Source organism: Brachyhypopomus gauderio, unplaced genomic scaffold (assembly GCF_052324685.1).
Source record: "Brachyhypopomus gauderio isolate BG-103 unplaced genomic scaffold, BGAUD_0.2 sc71, whole genome shotgun sequence".
NCBI classification, from domain to species: Eukaryota; Metazoa; Chordata; class Actinopteri; order Gymnotiformes; family Hypopomidae; genus Brachyhypopomus; species Brachyhypopomus gauderio.
In genome coordinates, this window is record NW_027506892.1 from 589,853 (window position 1) to 611,402 (window position 21,550).

The following is a 21,550-nucleotide window of genomic DNA, read 5'->3' on the forward strand; positions in this document are numbered from 1 at the left end:
AAACAGGAACGAAACATCATCCCACCTCCATAGAAACTCGCCACACAATATACAATGAATGTTTCACATTGATTCCTTGAATAGAAAGAGACCACACCCCCTTTAGAACTGAAAAGACACTTTAAATTGGAGCTCAGTGTGAGAATGGGACGGCCTGACTGGATACTGCCGCCCGTCTCCAGCAATGGAACAATCCAGAGAGAGAGGAGATGACAATACTGTAGAGGTATAGGCCCTAAATGTAACAGAAGGGTATTATATAACCACTTACTGTACATGAGACAAAACAGTGATCTGTTGACGAGGAACATCCTCTCAGTAATGTCAGAGGACTATGGAACCCAGATCAGTCTTTCCCTGGAAAATCTTACTAGTCTAAAATCACTGATTTATTTTGTGTTCAAGTACAAAAATATTTAAATCGAATACAACACACATTGGCAGTAATTACTATTTAGCTATACATTTGTGTCCCTAAGATCCTAAAATAAAATGTGTATAGAAAGTGATGCTAGTTTAAGATTTATACATCTTCCAACATGACAATCATAAAATAGGTACAATGGAAATATAACACACACACACACACACACACACACACACTACGTGCTCATGCTCAGGATCCAGTTGATGGTCTCCAGCAGGAAGTTCATCTTGTAGTGGGCAGCAATGCTCTGGAAGATGCCCACCTGCTCCAAGAAGCTCTGAGGAGAGAACAGAGAGCCCGATGAGTGCAGGTCTAGCGCCCCCTGCAGGCCACAGCACCACGCGGGGAGAGCAGCGCACACCTTTGTGGTGAAGGTGAGCTGGAAGTCTCCGGCACAGCTGCAGTAGACGGGCATGTTGGCCTCCTTCACCCCTCTGCATTTACTGCAGTCCTGCAATCGGATCAAAGTTAACAGACAATCTGTCCACACGCTCAGTCTCACCGACGCGCACACGGTCGTCCAGGACGAACCCAGACCCCCCCCCCTCCCCCCAACTGAAACACTTCCCCGTAAACCCTTAATGTCCGGTAACAAAATCCCCCCCATTTCACAGCGGCTGCTTCAGTGAGTGTATGAAACTCTACCCAGAGTGTGTGTGTCTACGCTGAGAGTGGCTGCACACCCATGTAATCACATACAGTGTGATCCTGAGACACCCCGCCTCCGCCCAGCCTCCGCCCCGCCTCCACCCCACCTCCGCTCCGCCCCGCCTCCACCCAGCCTCGCCCCGCCTCCACCCAGCCTCCACCCAGCCTCCACGCTGCCCTCACCAAGTCCTGCAGCGTGTAGCTCATCAGTTTCTTGCGCAGGGCCTCCACGAGGCTGGCCTCCACCGCATCCGTGTCGTACTGGGCGTGGCAGTTGGAACAGAACCACTGGGGCAGGACCGACCCGTCCTGGTGGAGAGGAAGAAGGTCAGCTAAACGGGCTGGAGTTAGCACAGCGCCGCCCTGCTGGACCAGCGGCAGTAGGAGAGTAATCACGTTTGGCATGATGCAGTACACAAAGTGGTGGGTTCTGACCTGGGCTACTGACGGGTCCTTGCAAAGGTCAAGGTCACGACAGAAGTTGCAGTGGTGGCAGATGACCTCTGGCAGGACGTACGAGTTGCAGGGGTCACGGAACTGGGCCTCCTCCGAGAACTCGCCCACGTCCACGAGACGCAGGAGATCACGCTTTAGCTTATTCACCTGGTTCGTGATGTTGGCATCCAGAGAGAGGACCTGGCAACCCAGCACAGACACACAGCGCTCTCACACACGCCCCTTCTGCACGCCCGTGGTCACGCCCCAGAGGCCCACGCTCCCACCTGGCAGACGTATTTGATGAACTCCAGGGCGGGGTTGTTGAGGGGCAGGTGTGACCCCGGCAGCACGGGGAACATCTCCGAGGGCAGGCTGGTGCTGCGACTTCCCGACACCTTCTTCTGGATCTTCTGTGTGATGGTGAAGACGTTCTGGGTGAGTTCAGTGGATACGTACTCCTGAGAGAACGCAATCATGCCTGCAGGAACACAGAGGAACACATGAAACTAGGGATGTCCCGATCCAGCTTTTTGAACTTCCGATCCGATACCGATACGCATTTTTTGCTAATATCGGCGGCCGATCCGATCCAAATATCGGATCGGGACAACCCTACATGAAACAAAACTGAACAAATTTGTGTTTAAAATGTTCTCTGCTCTTGGTTTAATAGTTGATATTTTATATTACTAATCATGATGAGATATGCACACAGAAAAAGGGTGGGTCCTTTTACCAGGAAGTGCACTGACATCACCAGCAGGCTGTTGGGTTGCTTGGCTCCCACCCCGCCTTTTTATGGGCGTGGCTCCAGGAGCATTCCGCCTAAGCTCCTCCCTCATGCTGTGATACACAGCAGCTATGTAAGCTGTTGGGGAACATGTATGGTAGTCTGTTAAGAGTGGTCGTCCACCAACGAGGACGTGGCCATTTAAAACACACACACACACACACACACACACACACACACACACACACACACACACACTACATGAAGCACCTGAGATGATCATGAGGAAGTACTTCTGACACGACGCCGTCTGAGGGAGATGCTGCATGATGTTCCAGTTGCTCTCAATCAGGTTCTCAACGTCAGCTTCATCTCCACCTCGCTCCTCCTCTTCCTCCTCCTCCTCATCGTTATCACTGCCCTCATCCTCCCCTTCCTTCTTTTCTTTCCTCGTCTTTTCGTCATTCTGTTCATCCCCCCGTTGTTTCGCGTTCAGAGATGGAAGAAAGAACCCCAGATCACGAGTGGGTTTTACGTAATCCCAAATATGCTAATCCCAACCCAAACCCAACCCGTAACCCAAACCCGGCTGTCAGAGAGCTAGAGATAAATCTTTTTCTGTGTGGACTAAAGATGCGGTGAGCATTAGTCTTCCACCTGTCCAGTTACTTTTGACTCCTAAAAGTGAGAGCCTCTCAAACAGAGACCCTGCAACACCACCGTTACTAATTCAAACAAAACGTACTAGAGCACAGAGCCGAAATGGCCAAAACATTCACTATTACTAACGATCCTCGCGGTCCAGAGGGCAGGGTGAGCTGGTGGTGTCGTACCTCTCCGTACAGCATGCCGGGAGGAACCTTCCCCTTCACGCCCCCATAGTTGGAGGGATCCATCCACAGCAGGGACTCCCAGCAGCGGGAGAAGGTGATGGACAGAGAGTGGAAGATCTCCCGTGTGTGGATGCTGGTGAGGAGAGCAGCAACAGAGAGCAGAGATTACACACGGCCCAACATCTCAACATGACACGGCCCAACATCTCAACATGACACGGCCCGACATCTCAACATGACACGGCCCAACATCTCAACATCACTCTCATCATCACACGGCCCAACATCTCAACATGACACGGCCCAACATCTCAACATGACACGGCCCAACATCTCAACATGACACGGCCCAACATCTCAACATGACACGGCCCAACATCTCAACATCACACGGCCCAACATCTCAACATCACACAGCCCTGCTCTGCTCCGACAGTCTCCTCGCAACATCACAGGGATCTGCTCTAGAACACGGTGATGAAGGTTGCAGCAATGAATAGCAGTGTCTCACTAAAACCTTATGATAAAAGTTAGGGATGCACCGAAAATTCGGCCACCGAAAATTTTCGGCCAAAATGGCTTAAATGTGCATTTTCGGTTTTCGGCCGAAATACTTTCATCACCGAAACAACACAGCCGAAACAATGTGTTGTGATGACGCACGCAAAAATCGCCACCTGCACGTGTTTATTTGGATAAAGCTAGCAAAAAAGTTTTCCAGTGATGGCGCCAAGGCAAAGGACATTACACCAAAAATTATGGAACTCGTCGCCTTAGACGATCAGCCGTTCTCTGTCGTAGAGGATGTGGGATTTCGTAGGCTAATAGAGCACATTGAGCCCCGTTATGTTTTGCCGAGCAGACGACATTTCTCAGAAGTGTGTTTACCTGAGCTGTTTAATGTTGTTGCAACTCACATCATGTTTTTATGAGAGAATTTATATTTATCTTTCAGGCCAGTCAGTTATAATTAAATTTAAATCGTATAAAATACATTTATTTATCCTCTCAGATAAAAACAGTCTGCAAGCGAGTTAAATTTAATTAGTTGTCGGCCGTTGTCAGCGTTATCGCCGTTAACGGCCCACCACTCATTTTATTTTATAATATTCATTACTGTAATGTCAGTGCTAAATAAATATTTACAAATCAAATTTTGTAGTTGATTTATTCTTTGAATAGCAATGCCTTGATTTTAGTGAGGTTAGCCATAAATCCAATGTTACTAATAATTGGCGTAATGCGTTTCGGTGTTTCGGTTTTCGGCCTTGGTTTCCTCATTTTCGATTTTGGCTAAGAATTTTCATTTCGGTGCATCCCTAATAAAAGTCCTCTCACTATCAAAGGTAGTGCGAACTGCACCACCATACCGCTCCAGGGGAACGACATCTAGAGTGAGAGCCTCAGTGTGTGTAGAGAGAGAGAGAGAGTGTGTGTTCTGGGCTCAGACCTGTTGGTGATGTACTCCACATACGCGATGGCATCATCTATGCGCCGCTTCTTGGTACTCAGGATGATCCGGTTGAAGTTCCCGTAGACCACAGAGGAGCCCAGACGCTTAAACTCTGCCACCAATCTGTGAGAGAGAGAGAGAGAGAGAAAGAGAGAAAGAAAATTATTATTATTAGTGCGGCTAATAAGAGGCTGCAACAGACCTACCCGGGAACAGATTAAGTATATGCAAATCTATGGGTGGGGAAAGGGGCGTGGCCAGGCTGTCACTCACTGCAGGAAGAGCTTCTTCATCATGTTGAGCAGCGTGCGGTGCAGCGCTGGGTCGTACAGCAGCGAGCTGGGTGAGCGGAGCCAGCGGTAGAAGTGAACCACCTGGTTATCAGCGTAGACGTTGTGGTACTGGGTGATCTCACGCACCCATCCCACCACCATGCTCTTCAGGATCCTGCACACACACACGCATACGCACGCGCACGCGCGCACACACACACACACACACACACACACACACACACACACACACACACACACACACACCTTTGGTAACCCGTTTGGAGCTGGACCAGTTCTGTATGATATTTATGAACTAAAATAAAACAAAATAAATAAATAAATGTATTTCTAGAATGGATAAACATCTTATCAAATGTTAAAAGACCAACACACACACACACACACACACACACACACACACACACACACACCTGAACGTGTTGGAGCACAGAGCGGTTTCGTCGTAGCTGGCTAGCGTTTGTGTTCCCTGATTGCCCGACATCATTTCCTCCAGTGATGCGTGCTGGATGACATCAAAGCTCACGCCCACACTGGCCCCGCCCTCCATGTCGTTAACATGCTGAGACTGCAGGATGGTGTTTACCGCCAAACTCTGAATATCCAGCTCCACACACACTGGGGGGAAAAGACCCAAACAAAAACACATTCCACCTCCGTTTGACTCCAGGCCAGTAGGGGGCGGCGCTGGGCGGACAGGTGCACTCACCTGTGGAGTAGCAGCCCTGAGCGTTGATCTCCACGGCCACGCGCTCCTCGCCCTCCGTCACCAGACGGCTGTCGTCTGCCTCTTTCCCGCCCAGGTCGGGCCTGGCCGTGGGCGACAGCCACATCAGGTGGTTGTGTCTGCGCAGGTGTCGTGCCAGGAACAGGTCCGACCCGAAGATGGAGACGTCCTCGGGCAGGTTCCCCACGGGCAGGTGGTAATACCTGCGTGGGCGGAGCCAGGTCAGGCACAGGACGGCCAGGCGGAAGGGGGAGGGGAAAAGGTGGTGCGAGGAGGGGCGTGGCATACCGAGCCATGTCGAAGGCCTGTGAGAGGCAGCTGTCCAGGTTGAGGTAGTGTTTGATCATGCGACGTGCCCCGTGACGCTGCCAATCCAGCACGCTGTAGCTGACGTCGTCCGTCACGTGGACCGGCACCACGGGGAACTCCTCCAACACGCTCACGCCCACCGCCAGCCGACGCACGTCCACGTTAGACTGCACCGCGATGAGGGTGGGGCCTCGCTTCTCCCCCTACACACACACACACACACACACACACACACACACACACACACACACACAAACACACACATTCAGAACACACATGCACACCTTTATGGGGCGTGGGATTACCCTAACGGGGCGTGGGATAACGGCGGTTACAGTCAGCTGTTTACCGGGAGCCAGAGCGCCGGACATTAGTGGCAACCTTAGACTGTTAGCCCATAAACGATTCTCTAGGATAGTGATTCATGTAGGGCCAACGATATACGTCTGCGGCAGTCAGAGGTGACTAAGGCTAATGTTAAAGAGGTGGTTAAATTAGCCCAGACGATGTCCGATGCCGTAATCTGCTCTGGCCCCATCCCAATGCGGCGCGGTGATGAGCAGTACAGCAGGCTCACGTCGCTAAACCGCTGGATGTCCAAGTGGTGCTCCGAAAATCAAGTGGGCTTTATTAATAATTGGAAAGAGTTCAAGGGCAAGCCTGGTCTTTTAGGCAGGGACGGTGTCCACCCCACCCGGGATGGCGCTGCCCTGTTATCTTGCAGCATAGCCCGTAGTCTGTTAGTTAGTGGGCAGTGTAGCACTAGGAGCTGCTGACTAACCAGGGTGGCGACCAGGCCGCAGACTAACGGGCTAAACCTGTCTGCGAGTTGCTTAGAGACGTCACCAAGATCCCATAGGATTGAGACTGTGTCTGTGCCCCGGGTTAAATTAAATCATAAGAAAATAGTCCGTCCTAAGTTTTTAACTAATATTCAAACTTCACATCCAATTATTACCTATATGACTGATCTGAAAATTGGATTAATTAATATTTGATCACTCAACTCTAAAGCAGTTTTTATGAATGAACTTATAACTGACCAGAAAATTGATATTCTATGTCTAACTGAAACGTGGATTCAATCTGGTGACTATTTATCTCTAAACGAAGCCACTCCTGTGGGATATAGTTATATACATAAACCTAGATTGTCAGGCAGAGGAGGAGGAATATGTATAATATATCGTGATTGTTTAGAAATTCATCAGAAATACTTGGATATCTTTAATTCATTTGAGATGCTGTCTATTAATGTAACTAGTCCATCTGAAAATAAAAGTTCATTTTCCCTAACAAATGTATATAGACCACCAGGGCCTTACTCAGATTTCTTAAAAGATTTCACAGATTTTACAGCAAATTTAGCAGTTAGTAGTGACAAAATAATAATGGTAGGAGACTTTAACATACATTTTGATAATGCGGAGGATCCACTGACAAGGGCTTTTACTTCTATATTGAACTCTGTTGGCATTACACAAAACGTTGTAGGACCCACACACTATCAAAATCATACCCTAGATTTAATCTTAACGTTGGGTATTGACGTAGATAATATAAATATACTCCCGCAAACCGTAGCTATCTCTGATCACTATTTAGTCAAATTTGAGATTCATCTTAACATAAATACCCGCCCGTCTCCTCGGCAGTGTATAAAGCGCTCGATAAATTCATTAACAGCAACACAGTTTATTGAAGCCCTCCCTGATTTAACTGCTCTAGCCCACTCGCCATCCTATCCAGGAGAGTTAGATAGTCTAACCAACTGCATAGAGAATACCTGCAGATCAGCTCTAGACATAGTAGCTCCACTCAAATATAAAAAGACTAGATCTAAAAAACTCGCTCCGTGGTACACTGACCAAACTAGAAACTTAAAACAAATAGCACGTAAATTAGAGCGTAAATGGCGATCTACTAAGTTGGAAGTATTCTACTGTGCCTGGAAGGATAGCATCATTGACTACAAACGGGCACTCGCTAAAGCACGCTCAGCATACCTAGCCTCACTGATAGAGAAAAATAAAAACAATCCTAGATTTCTTTTTAATACTATTTCCAAACTTACAAAAAATCAAGCAGGCACAGAACCTCAGATTCCAGTAGACCTCACTAGTAATGTATTTATAGATTTTTTTGATAACAAAATAGAGAATATTAGACAAAATATAAAACCTTTTATTAGCAATACAACTGGTATGTCATCTGGTTTGGTTGACATCGATTTAAATCGCATACTGGGAGAAAAACTTGATGCTTTTCATCCACTCCCACAATCAGAATTAGAGAAAATAATTTATTCCTTAAATTGTGCTACCTGCACACTAGACTCGGTTCCATCAAAGTTATTAAAAGAGGTATTACCAGCGGTAACTGAACCTCTTCTAACTATAGTTAACTCATCCATTACAATAGGTCACATGCCCAAATCATGTAAATTAGCAGTTATTAAACCTCTGATTAAGAAACCAAATCTTGATCCTACTGTACTATCTAATTATAGACCCATTTCAAACACATCATTTATATCTAAGATCATAGAAAAAGCTGTTGCCCAGCAATTATGCCTATATCTGCATAGGCATCACATATTTGAAAAGTTCCAATCTGGTTTTAGGCCCCATCACAGTACTGAAACAGCATTAGTTAAAGTAACAAATGACCTCCTCCTTGCTTCAGATCAAGGTTATGTATCGCTGTTAGTGCTTCTTGATCTTAGTGCAGCTTTCGACACAATTGATCATAGGATCTTGCTAGAAAGGTTAGAACGCTGGGTTGGAGTCTCTGGCACAGCCCTTTCATGGTTTCATTCTTACTTAACAAATCGCTATCAGTTTGTAGAGCTCAATAATATTTCATCCAAATGTACAAAAGTTAAATATGGGGTCCCGCAAGGCTCCATTCTAGGACCACTATTATTTACATTATATATGCTACCATTGGGCACAGTTATAAACAAACATGGTGTCAATTTTCACTGCTATGCGGATGACACTCAACTTTACATATCAGCCAAACCTGATGACAAACTCAGTTTAAGAAAAATTGAGGCCTGTGTAAGAGATATTAAATGCTGGATGTCTCTAAACTTCCTACAATTAAATGAGGACAAAACAGAAGTTCTTCTTCTGGGCCCTAAGGCCTCAAAACAGAAAATTCCAGATCTAATGCTTAATCTCGCAGGCTACCCCATTACACCTGGCACAGTAGCCAAAAACCTAGGCGTCATACTCGACTCTGACCTATCATTTGATAAATACATAGATAATACTACTAGGATAGCTTTTCTACATCTCCGTAACATTGCTAAATTAAGAAATGCATTATCACAGGATGATGCGGAAAAATTGGTGCACGCCTTTGTTAGCTCTAGATTAGACTACTGCAATGCACTACTGTCAGGATGTTCAAATAGGAATCTAAATAAACTTCAAATAGTTCAAAATGCCGCAGCCAGGGTTCTGACCAGAACTAGAAAATTTCAGCATATCAGTCCAGTCCTATCAGCCCTGCATTGGCTCCCAGTTAAATTCCGTATTGACTTTAAAATTCTTTTATTAACTTATAAAGCATTGCATGGGCTTGCTCCTGAGTACCTTCAGGAACTTATTTCCTATTACGAACCCCCACGCCCACTAAGATCACAGGGTGCTGGTCTTTTATTAGTTCCAAAAATTAATAAGGTAACAGCAGGGGGAAGAGCCTTTTCTTGTAAGGCCCCCCAGCTTTGGAATAATCTTCCTAAATGCGTCCGGGACTCCGACACAGTCACAATCTTTAAGTCTAGGTTGAAAACCCACTTATTTAGTTTAGCGTTTGATAATTAATATCCCCCCTTAGATAAAAGTACAGATCCAGGGGTTCATAGACGAAGGGTTTTATGGTAGACTGGGGCGCTGGTGCTGTCGTCCTGTCACCGCTCGTGGTCACTCAAGTTTGTTGACAGTGCAGTGGACGGATGCCATTGTCTCAGAATGCCCCCAAGCCTATGTTACCTTCTGGTTCTGCCTTTTTAGCTAGGCTGTAATAATTTAACTAAATGCCGGAGTTGCTGCCACACTCCGGAAATGTTTATCATTTTACCTGTCCTGTATATGTCCTCATACAGAGCTAATTTTCCCTGTTTCATTTCTCCACATGGCTGCCCGCCTGTTTGAGGAATAATGAGATGAGGAGACCAGCGATCCATCCTGAGCCAGCCACCTCCTGCCTAACCGGATGCATACATCATCATGGACATTATTACATATTTTTCCTTTTCTTTCTCTTCTTTCTGTCTAAATTGTTGTTGTTGTCATGGTGACCGGTGTCGGCCAGAGGAGGATGGGTTCCCCCCTGAGTCTTGGTTCCTCTCAAGGTTTCTTCCTCATGCAAAAAACTAGGGAGTTTTTCCTTGCCACTGTCGCCTTTGGCTTGCTCACTGGGGGCTAGGACTCGGCACTTGTAAAGCTGCTTTGTGACAACAACTGTTGTAAAAAGCGCTATATAAATAAAATTTGATTGATTGATTGATTGATTACCCTAACGGGGCGTGGGATTACCTTATAGCTGAGCAGGATGCGCTGTAAGGCCCGGTAGATGGCCTTCACGTCGTTCTCAGCGCGCACCTCAAACTGGTGTTTCTCTGGGGGCAGCAGGTCCTGGCTGGTCTTCTCCAGCAGGGCGGCGCGCTCCGCCCCGTACAGCGCACCCAGGTTTGGCATCTGGTTGCTCCGAACCTACAGGGGGCAGCAGAGAGTCAGAGGAGAGAAGGAAGAAGGTGTGTGTGGGTCTGGCAGAAATTATACATAAAACTGAAAGAAGCCATTATGAACCAAGACGAGATTATGCATAAATTAACAAAATTAATCTAGTGAAATAGATACATTAGTGCACATAAAAGAGCAATTTCATAGTAATAGTATTAATACCAGAAAAACATTCAGCATCGCTCAAATCAGTATTCGGTACATTATTATTATAATTTAATATATTAAAAATATTTCTCAACTAAAAAATACAGTGCTTTTAAGAGTTGGAGAGGATCGCCATGGTAATGTGAACCTCACCGTGTCCAGAACAAAGACGCTGGCTTTGCGCTGGGACGGGATGAAGAGTCCAAACAGAGCCTTGTGGCCCTGGCTGTGGTGGTACAGGTAGATGTGTCTCACGCTGCCTGCAACACAACACATTCAAATCATCACTCCAGTACTCTACAGGACCAAACGAGAAATGACCAACCTGCCAGTGGAGAACAGTTAGTTTACCACACCTGACGAGCCCGGCAGGCCTCAGGTGTGTGTGGTGCGGGGTTACCTGGCTCCAGGTAGCTGAACTGGGCCAGCGACCTCATGTCCAGGTGCTCCAGGTCGAAGGTGTCGGCCTCGCGCCCGGCCAGGTCTCGTACCGCCTGCTTGTTGACCATGCAGACGCAACCGAGCTGCACCAGTGCACGGAACAGCAGCGGCACCTGCAGGACACACACACACACACACACACACACACACACACACACACACACACACACACACACACACACTTCAACCCTGGTGGAACACCAAATGCTTCAAATTAAATTAACCCCTAAATTCAATCCAAGTCAGCAAAACTGTATTTTGCTAATTGATACATTAGTGTCCTCTTCATTGATTACATTAAAGCTTCTTATATAAACACTGAAACATTTATTTCATATCAGGGCGCCATAATCTCTACAGCACTTAGAAAGCTAAATGATTTTTCATCTTATCTCAAATAAAGAAATCAATTATGCATTATGCAATTATGCAAACAGGAAGTCTTGGAGGAAGTGTGGGCACCAGTGATTGGTGGGCAGTAATGAAGTCTGTTCACTCTGGTCCTGTGCACCGGCCAAGTGTCTGCAGTGTAACCCACCAAACGTTATAGAAAATAAAACGTTTAGGCCCCAAAGTGACGATTACTGATTTGTGTGAAACGAACAGGCCCTTTTCTGTGTGAGAAGCCGCCGCCCAGTTACCTGCGTCTCGTAGACGCCCTCGATGTCTGGGGCCGAGAGCTCTGCGTTGATCTCGTTGATGTGTTCCTGATACATGTCCTCCGACACGCAGTACTGGTACAGGTAATGCACCACACTGGACCGCGGCAAAATCCGGCTCACCTGCACAACAAAACAACTCCTCAGATAATCCCATTCTGTTTATAATCCCAGATTTGAATAAGCCGACCTTAAGAGTCGTCAGTAAAAGTAGCCACCTGATTGGAGCGTTGAGTGTGTGTGCGTGTGTGTGCGTGTGTGTTGGGGGGAGACCTTTTTGCACGTGGGCCCTTCCTCTGGTTTGGGAACTCTCTGATTGACGTAGAACACTCGTGGGATGTTGAGTTTCATGCAGTGCAGGTCTGTGCCTATAACCGCCCACAGCTTGTACAGACCTGGGTGAGTCGTCTCTGCAATCTAGGAGTCGGGATTAGACAACAGACACCAGAGAGTTCACCGACAGAACGTGAGTGTACTGATGCACCGAGGAGGCATTTGAGACCACGATGTGTCTAGAAAAGTGTCTTGATCGGGCCTCATGTTCTGGATCATCTTACTAAAATGTGAATTAGGGACAATGCCTCAAACAGGATTGGCTACTTCAGGAAGTAGCGATAACCTGACTGGTCAGTTGGCCCACCTGCACTATTTGCCAGGGCATGTCCAGGATGGTCCGGGCCGTCCTCCGCAGGAAACCGCCCAATCCTGTGATTGGTCCGTCTCGGATTACGCCGCCTCCGGTTGGCTGAGCGCCGCCGTCAATCAAGCGCCGTCTTTTCCTGCGTTCCTTCCTCTGTCGAATCTGCAGCTCCCATTTCTTCTTGTGGTAACGCAGCCAGACCAAACGCTGCTCCTGCACACACACACACACACACACACACACATACACACATACACACACACACACACACACACACACACACACACACACACACACACACACACACACCAGTGTTAATTTTGACAGCAATTTTGGATTTAGTTTTAGTCTTAGTCTTTTGACTAAAATGTAATTTAGTTTTAGTCATAATTTAGTCATTGATTTGTTTTTAGTCTTAGTCTAGTTTTAGTCGACTAATTATCATTGGAATTTAGTCGAATAATATCAAAATAATTTAGTTGACTAAAATATAAATGGTGTAGTAGTCATTATATACACTTGCACAAAATGAAACATTTATTAACCAGTTACAGAATATTATTTTTTGTATGTGCAATATATACAAAAACAAATTTCCAAACAACTCTATTGACCTGAACTTATAGTTATTGAGCATAACAATAACAAAACATTGATGACCAGTAGGTCCGCTCTACCTGAAAACATATGGAGTTTATGAACAATGCATATTACATTCTATATAAAACTGGGCGCCGTAAAACAATGCCATAGCCCGCAGATGTCGTTTCATTTGTCCCGACATCATCATTCCTCATGGTTTACACAGCATCTTGTTTTTCTCAAAGTCAAAGGAGAAATGTGTCCATATATCGCCGCTCATCTTTCTCCCTGCTGACATTGTCGAGTTAACTTCGAGTTTAATTTCATGAGTGACCACAGTTCACGCGCTGGTTTTGTCCTAACGGGTTCTGCGCGATGTGAAGACGTTAGTTCTGATTGGATGGTTACCCGGTTTGTCCCGCCTCTCCGTGTACGCTAAAGTAGTTACGGTTGGATCTCTTCTTAACTTATCCCTACCTTTCACAAAACTAAATCAGGTCTGATTGAATGTCGTCGCTGGACAATATTTTCGTCTCGTTTTTATTCGTTGACGAAAATGTCCTTTAATTTCGTCATCGTTTTTATCCCTTCGTATAGTTTTAATTTAGTTATCGTCTCGTTTTCGTCATGAAAAAAGGTTCGTTGACGAAAACTATGACGAAAATTATTCGTCAACGAAATTAACACTGACACACCCACACACACACACACACACACACACACACATACACACATACACACACATACACACACATACACACACATACACACACACACACACACAAGCAACGTTCAACCTCGCTTCTGAGCTTGGTCTTGAACGCACATTGAAAACAGGAAATGACATCATGTTTTGTGTACTGGCACACAGTGGTTCATGTGTAGAAACGTCAGGTGATAGTTGTATTACTGCTTGTAGTACCCGTGTTGTGCCCATAGGTGGCGGTGGTCCAAGAATCTCTCTCCAGGACTGTGTGAGTTCCAGCTGCTGAGACTCTGCCTGGCTGTCCTCTCCCTGAGAAACCCTCTTCCTCTTTGTGCTGATGAGAACAGCAGGCTGCAGGGGGCGCTGTGGGACACCAAAATCCTCCATATCAGGGGTCTCACCAGACCCCTGCACCTGATTGGAAACCTGATGGAGAGAGAGACAAAGAGACTCTGTGTTCACTGTGTGTGTGTGGAGATATATATATAGATATGTGTGTGTATGTTGTGTACCTGTCTCTTTCCTTCACTGGTGAATAACTCGCTAATTTTCTTTTGTTTATAGATGTCGTTCTTTTCCAGAAGTTTCTTATGCAGCCAGTCTGGATGTCGCACTCTGGGCACGGGGTTCTTCACCTGAACACACACACACACACACACACACACACACACACACACACACACACACACACACACACACACACACACACACACACACACACACACACACACACACACACACACACGTCACGGTGTTGTACAATGAAAAACAAAACAGGAAAGACAGCTGATTTACAAAATTAAATGAATTAGCATACACTGAAATAAAAATCTTAAAAATAAAAAATGTTTGTTTACATGGTTATTTTTGTTGATGTTATTATTTTCCAAAGTATCCTAGTCATAATGTAAAGTGGTGAACTCACCTGCTGCAGGGCTGCAGGTATAGTGATGATTTTCTGTATAGCACTGCCCAACCTCTCAATGTAGTAACTCCAGTCTAGGATCTAACACACACACACCCACACCCACACACCCACACACACACACACACACACAGTCAATCACGTGTCATGTGTCAGCTAAAAAATGTGAACATATCACTCCAATCCTCCATAAACTTCACTGGCTCCCGGTTTCAGAACGCATCCGGTACAAAATTCTCTTAATGACTTTTAAAGCCCTCCATGGCCTCACACCTGTCTACCTCTCACACCTGTCTACCTCTCACACCTGTAGCACCCTCACGTTCCATCGCGTCAGCTCAGGTCCTCTAACTCAGGTCTATTAACCATCCCAACACACAGACTCTCCACTATGTGGCAGATCTTTCAGTGTTGCTGCCCCCACTCTCTGGAACTCTCTACCTTCCTCTCTTCGCTCCTCTGCCTCTCTTCCTATTTTCAAAGCTCAGCTAAAGACCTTCCTATTCTCCCACTACTCCCACTCTCACTGATACTCCCTAACTCTCCTCTCTTATATATGACCATGTTCATGTAAAGACCTTCATATTCTCTCACTACTCCCACTCTCACTGATACTCCCTAACTCTCCTCTTATATATGACCATGTTCATGTAAAGACCTTCCTATTCTCTCACTACTCCCACTCTCACTGATACTCCCTAACTCTCCTCTTATATATGACCATGTTCATGTAAAGACCTTCCTATTCTCTCACTACTCCCACTCTCACTGATACTCCCTAACTCTCCTCTCTTATATATGACCATGTTCATGTAAAGACCTTCCTATTCTCACTACTACTACCACTCTCTCTGATACTCCATAACTCTCCTCTCTTATATATGACCATGTTCATGTAAAGACCTTCATATTCTCTCACTACTCCCACTCTCTCTGATACTCCCTAACTCTCCTCTCTTATATATGACCATGTTCATGTAAAGACCTTCCTATTCTCACTACTACCACTCTCTCTGATACTCCCTAACTCTCCTCTCTTATATATGACCATGTTCATGTAAAGACCTTCCTATTCTCTCACTACTCCCACTCTCTCTGATACTCCCTAACTCTCCTCTCTTATATATGACCATGTTCATGTAAAGACCTTCATATTCTCTCACTACTCCCACTCTCTCTGATACTCCCTAACTCTCCTCTCTTATATATGACCATGTTCATGTAAAGACCTTCCTATTCTCTCACTACTCCCACTCTCTCTGATACTCCCTAACTCTCTTATATATGACCATGTTCATGTAAAGACCTTCCTATTCTCTCACTACTTCCACTCTCTCTGATACTCCCTAACTCTCCTCTCTTATATATGACCATGTTCATGTAAAGACCTTCCTATTCTCACTACTACCACTCTCTCTGATACTCCCTAACTCTCTTATATATGACCATGTTCATGTAAAGACCTTCCTATTCTCTCACTACTCCCACTCTCACTGATACTCCCTAACTCTCCTCTCTTATATATGACCATGTTCATGTAAAGACCTTCCTATTCTCTCACTACTCCCACTCTCTCTGATACTCCCTAACTCTCTTATATATGACCATGTTCATGTAAAGACCTTCCTATTCTCTCACTACTTCCACTCTCTCTGATACTCCCTAACTCTCCTCTCTTATATATGACCATGTTCATGTAAAGACCTTCCTATTCTCACTACTACCACTCTCTCTGATACTCCCTAACTCTCTTATATATGACCATGTTCATGTAAAGACCTTCATATTCTCTCACTACTCCCACTCTCACTGATACTCCCTAACTCTCCTCTCTTATATATGACCATGTTCATGTAAAGACCTTCCTATTCTCTCACTACTTCCACTCTCTCTGATACTCCCTAACTCTCCTCTCTTATATATGACCATGTTCATGTAAAGACCTTCCTATTCTCTCACTACTCCCACTCTCTCTGATACTCCCTAACTCTCCTCTCTTATGTATGACTATGTTTATGTAAAGTGACCTTGGGTTTGTGAAAGGTGCTATAAAAATAAACTTAATAATTATGTGCAAGGCGAGGCAGCACAGTGTGTAAGTGAAGCTATTGGTGACCTCCACGTACCGATCGGATGTCCAGGTCGTGCAGGCTGGGCATTTTCAGCCATTTGCGTAGGAAGTGTTTCTTCACGCCAGCTTCAGCCTGGAAGATGGCTAGAGGAATCGCCCTTCAGAGGAGCAGGACAAAGAACACACACACGCACGCACACACACACACACACACACACACACGCACACGCACACACACACGCATGACAAACCATTCGGAATTAAAACAATTCAATGTGCACAAACTCTACTGGGTGGGAGTGGTGAAGCTGCACACATCACTGAATCGTGTCATTACTGGAACATTGGCTGAGGTAATCAAAAACCTTAAAGGACACTCACACACACCCCCCTTGACCATCCCTCCCAGGCCCCGCCCCAGCCCCACCCCCACCCCCAGCCCCGCCCCCAGGCCCACCTCTCGGTAACGGGCGAGCCCTCTGGTTTGCGGGAGATGACGTATCGGCAGCTCAGGCCGGCGTCCTTCACCATCTGGTCTCCGAGGAACTCGGCCAGGCGCTTGGCCGTGCTGATGGAGGTGGACTTCTGCTCACCGTAGTCCTCCAGTCTCCTGGACATGGAGCGGTTCTCCGCGATCAGCTCAAACAGCTCCGCGTCCGGCATGTTGGCCGCCTGAGAGGGAGGGGCTTATGTATCAGGTCTCGCGGTCTCACCAATCACCTTTCCTGATGCAGCGAGCTGCAACAAAACTACATTTCCCACGTTACCTTGCTGTAGAGCACATCCAGCCAATAGTCGGCCACTTTGGCGACGGAGGCGTAGACCTCGTCCAGGGTGGTGCCTTTGAGGAAGGCCTCGAAGACGGAGGACTGGAAGATCTTGATGAGCTGAAGCTCACCCCTCCTCTTCACCTCGAAGCCCTTCAGCTCGGCCAGAGAGCCGTCCTCGTTAAACACAGCATACCTGGCAGCGTCAGGGATACACACACACACACACACACACACACACACACACACACACACACACACACACACAAAACCATACTTCACACACCTTCCCCAAGATGCTATGAACTGTAAAGCTAATCTGCCATTGCATGAACACTAAAAGTATCTATCATGATATCATCATCATCATCATCATCATATTAATATTGATGTCATTGACTGGGGGGTGTGGCCTACTCACCTTTTCTTCAGCTTTTTGCCCTCTTCTTTTGAGGCAGGTAGGATCATGGCCAGGTACGGCCCATCCACCTCGAAGAAGATGCTGTTCTCCGCCCGCGTCTCGTAGGTGAGCGAGGCCGGGTCCACCAGCTCCTGGTACTGATGGTTCGTGAAACCCTCCTGTGCACAGGAACCACAAAAAGAAGAAATGGCCACAACGCACCAAGTCACAACGCACTACACCTGCATGAGCAGTTATTTTGAGTTGTATACCCATGAGGGGCCGGAGGGGGAGACTTGCCTTCACCATTATGTTGAGCATGGCACCAGGATAACTTATGGTCACTTTGGGTTTCTTCTCACTGGAGGACTTGATGACAAAGTTCTCAGGGAAGGTGTTGGGGAGCACACACCAGATCCCATCTGTGTCCAGCTCCAACGGTCTCCTGCACCACCAAAACAGCAGAGAAACGGTCAGAAGGTGGCGCTCAAGACTCCTGGGATCACCACCTATCTGGTCTACACTGCCAACCATAATCTTATGGAATTAAGAGCACGGCAACACGTCACGTGTTCAATATCCCACCACATCATCTCTGGGGGCAGATCAAGAACAAGGAGCTCCTCACCCGATCTGCTCGATCAGCTCCCTGGCCTGGGTGATGATGTTGGCTCCTGTATGACACACAATACCAGCCATCTCCATGGAGTACCACCGCGCCCTACACACACCAAAGCAGCGAACAACGCGTTGGCACATCAGATTTACAGCCATGAAACAAACAAAAGACTCATCTGTCAGATCACAATCAAACATCTGAGAGAGTGGCCATGTCGGGGTCCTGACTGGGCCCAGTTATGGATATACTTGCTGTTTCCAGAGTGGCACTGCTGTGGGAAGGCTGAGAGAGAAGCAGCGAGTGTGTGAGGCGTGTGACCTCGTTGTCTAGGAAACGCACCCTTTCCTCATGACGTAGCCATAGAAGGAGTTCAGGATGCACTTGTGGGCGAGTTGTAGAGACTCGTAAAGGATCTCCATGTTCTTACAGCGCTTCACCTCCGCCGCGTCACCGTTCTCCAGAGCCGTGGACAGCTTCTTCTTCCACACCTGAAGACCGACGAGACGACAGACAAGAACGAACCGTTTAGTGTATAAATCAAACTGGTTGAGCAAGTGCTTTTCTAGAAGGTTCCTGTCGTTCGGGGCAGCACCTTGTGCAGTCCTTTAAACTCGTAGCGACGATCGCGGAAGGCTCGGACCGTGTCGACGTAGAAGGAGTTCTCTCTCTGACAGATGGTAGTGACTCTCTCCTCCAGCCTGGTCAGGTGGACCTTCTTATAGGCCTTCCTGCAGTAGTCTGGGGACAGAGTGCAAGCAAACTACAGTCTCACCTTCCCTGGTCTGGTCTCCAAGACTGAACCCACTCACATACGACGTGGCACTCTGACGAGCAAAAATGCCACTGCAAAGTCTCACGAGCAGAACCCCCGAGACGTCCTCCTGTAACGCTCGGCCTTCTACAGACACGGTCACAGTGAATCACGGTGACGGACGAGAGCGTGACACCCACCTGCCAGACGTTTCTTCTCGTGGCGAGCCTGTTCCTCCCGGTCCAGCTCGTGGAAGACCCGCGGCCTCCCGTTGGGAAACAGAGGGGGCAGCTTCTCTGACTCCAGCTGCTGTTGGATGCGGTGGAACTCGCTACGGCTGGCCGGCACTTCCGGGGGGACAACAAAAGGGGTTACACCACACGTGTGGATGGGAAATCAGATTGCCACGCACCATCCAGACGGTATAGGGGGCGTCTGAGGATAGGGGCGTCTGAGGATAGGGGCGTCTGTGGGGATAGGGGCGTCTGTGGGGATAGGGGCGTCTGTGGGGATAGGGGCGTCTGTGGGGATAGGGGCGTCTGTGGGGATAGGGGCGTCTGTGGGGATAGGGGCGTCTGTGGGGATAGGGGCGTCTGTGAGGATAGGGGCGTCTGTGGGGATAGGGGCGTCTGTGAGGATAGGGGGCGTCTGTGGGGATAGGGGGCGTCTGTGAGGATAGGGGGCGTCTGTGAGGATAGGGGGCGTCTGTGAGGATAGGGGGCGTCTGTGAGGATAGGGGGCGTCTGTGAGGATAGGGGGCGTCTGTGAGGATAGGGGGCGTCTGTGAGGATAGGGGGCGTCTGTGAGGATAGGGGGCGTCTGTGAGGATAGGGGGCGTCTGTGAGGATAGGGGGCGTCTGTGAGGATAGGGGGCGTCTGTGAGGATAGGGGCGTCTGTGAGGATAGGGGCGTCTGTGAGGATAGGGGGCGTCTGTGAGGATAGGGGGCGTCTGTGAGGATAGGGGCGTCTGTGAGGATAGGGGCGTCTGTGAGGATAGGGGCGTCTGTGAGGATAGGGGGTGTCTGTGAGGATAGGGGGTGTCTGTGAGGATAGGGGGTGTCTGTGAGGATAGGGGGTGTCTGTGAGGATAGGGGGTGTCTGTGAGGATAGGGGGTGTCTGTGAGGATAGGGGGCGTCTGTGAGGATAGGGGGCGTCTGTGAGGATAGGGGCGTCTGTGAGGATAGGGGCGTCTGTGAGGATAGGGGGCGTCTGTGAGGATAGGGGGCGTCTGTGAGGATAGGGGGCGTCTGTGAGGATAGGGGGCGTCTGTGAGGATAGGGGCGTCTGTGAGGATAGGGGCGTCTGTGAGGATAGGGGCGTCTGTGAGGATAGGGGTGTCTGTGAGGATAGGGGTGTCTGCGGGGCGTCTGCGGGACACTCACTGATCTCTCCTCTCCACTGCCACGCCATCCTGCGCTGGCACTGCGCTCCAGGCTTGTTAAAGTCACACGCGGCACACACCGCCTCATCCACCATGGCCGACGGCTGAACACAGCACGGGCAGAAAGAAAGAGAAACGCCAGTCAGAGAACGTTCACCAGACTCCCGTGAGCTGTGCTCAGATACTCCAGAAACAAATCTAACACACACACAGCATGATTTTCCCCACAGTGGAATTGGGCAGTAAACATTTTACATCCATCTGTTGCTGAAACTGTGGCGTATGGTCTACTGACCGCACAGAAAGAGGGTTGGTGCCTCCTGGTGGAGAGAAACCAACCTGCAGTCTGTTGGTGAGGATGATGTTGGGATACATGGCCCCCACATCCAGATGGTAAATAAGAGGACACTCGATTCTGTTGGGTACTTCCTTCAGAGAGATCAACTTCCTCTTAATCTCATCACAAACCTGAGTGTGAATAAAGGATGAGCACTGATTACAACAGGGAATGGGAAAGCCGATCAGGAATTATTATTACAAGTCATATTATACTGTCATAATTACTAATGTGGTTGGCAAACAATAATATAAAAAAATATATTAAAATCATACTGACCTCATTAAAGTTTGTGACCTGCTCCAGTGGAATCTTCTCCTCTTCCTCAACTGCGTGACGAAGAGTTCTCTCCACCCTCTGAAGCAGGACGTCAAATGCTGCAGGATTCTTTCAAAACAAACATTTATAGTGAAACGAAACTGAAGATACACAAGAGGCACACCAGGACATGGCCTTGGGTTTAGAGCAACTCCTCAGATCACAGATGCATTAAGCATAAACAGACTGTAT

General features: G+C 47.6%; 1 protein-coding gene across 1 annotated transcript in view; it reads right to left on the minus strand.

Annotated features, from left to right (window-relative positions):
* Positions 1–367: 367 nt before the first annotated feature.
* pole (polymerase (DNA directed), epsilon) overlaps positions 368–21,550 on the minus strand; it is a 30,035-nt gene continuing 8,852 nt past the window's right edge. Inside the window, exons 17-50 of the mRNA XM_076989790.1 lie at positions 21,320–21,427; positions 21,043–21,171; positions 20,705–20,807; positions 19,521–19,667; positions 19,162–19,307; positions 18,909–19,057; positions 18,579–18,671; positions 18,251–18,395; positions 17,972–18,129; positions 17,551–17,746; positions 17,241–17,455; positions 16,839–16,941; positions 14,713–14,793; positions 14,300–14,422; positions 14,004–14,213; positions 12,500–12,712; positions 12,133–12,276; positions 11,842–11,982; positions 11,160–11,313; positions 10,913–11,019; positions 10,406–10,582; positions 5,838–6,061; positions 5,532–5,752; positions 5,236–5,440; positions 4,803–4,976; positions 4,527–4,652; positions 3,077–3,209; positions 2,514–2,709; positions 2,250–2,381; positions 1,798–1,991; positions 1,511–1,711; positions 1,259–1,384; positions 789–878; positions 368–704 (exon numbers count right to left, since the gene is read on the minus strand). Of these exons, the coding sequence (XP_076845905.1) occupies positions 603–704; positions 789–878; positions 1,259–1,384; positions 1,511–1,711; positions 1,798–1,991; positions 2,250–2,381; positions 2,514–2,709; positions 3,077–3,209; positions 4,527–4,652; positions 4,803–4,976; positions 5,236–5,440; positions 5,532–5,752; positions 5,838–6,061; positions 10,406–10,582; positions 10,913–11,019; positions 11,160–11,313; positions 11,842–11,982; positions 12,133–12,276; positions 12,500–12,712; positions 14,004–14,213; positions 14,300–14,422; positions 14,713–14,793; positions 16,839–16,941; positions 17,241–17,455; positions 17,551–17,746; positions 17,972–18,129; positions 18,251–18,395; positions 18,579–18,671; positions 18,909–19,057; positions 19,162–19,307; positions 19,521–19,667; positions 20,705–20,807; positions 21,043–21,171; positions 21,320–21,427 (5,166 nt within the window). The 3' untranslated portion in view covers positions 368–602. The remainder of the gene's footprint in view (positions 705–788; positions 879–1,258; positions 1,385–1,510; positions 1,712–1,797; positions 1,992–2,249; positions 2,382–2,513; positions 2,710–3,076; positions 3,210–4,526; positions 4,653–4,802; positions 4,977–5,235; positions 5,441–5,531; positions 5,753–5,837; positions 6,062–10,405; positions 10,583–10,912; positions 11,020–11,159; positions 11,314–11,841; positions 11,983–12,132; positions 12,277–12,499; positions 12,713–14,003; positions 14,214–14,299; positions 14,423–14,712; positions 14,794–16,838; positions 16,942–17,240; positions 17,456–17,550; positions 17,747–17,971; positions 18,130–18,250; positions 18,396–18,578; positions 18,672–18,908; positions 19,058–19,161; positions 19,308–19,520; positions 19,668–20,704; positions 20,808–21,042; positions 21,172–21,319; positions 21,428–21,550) is intronic.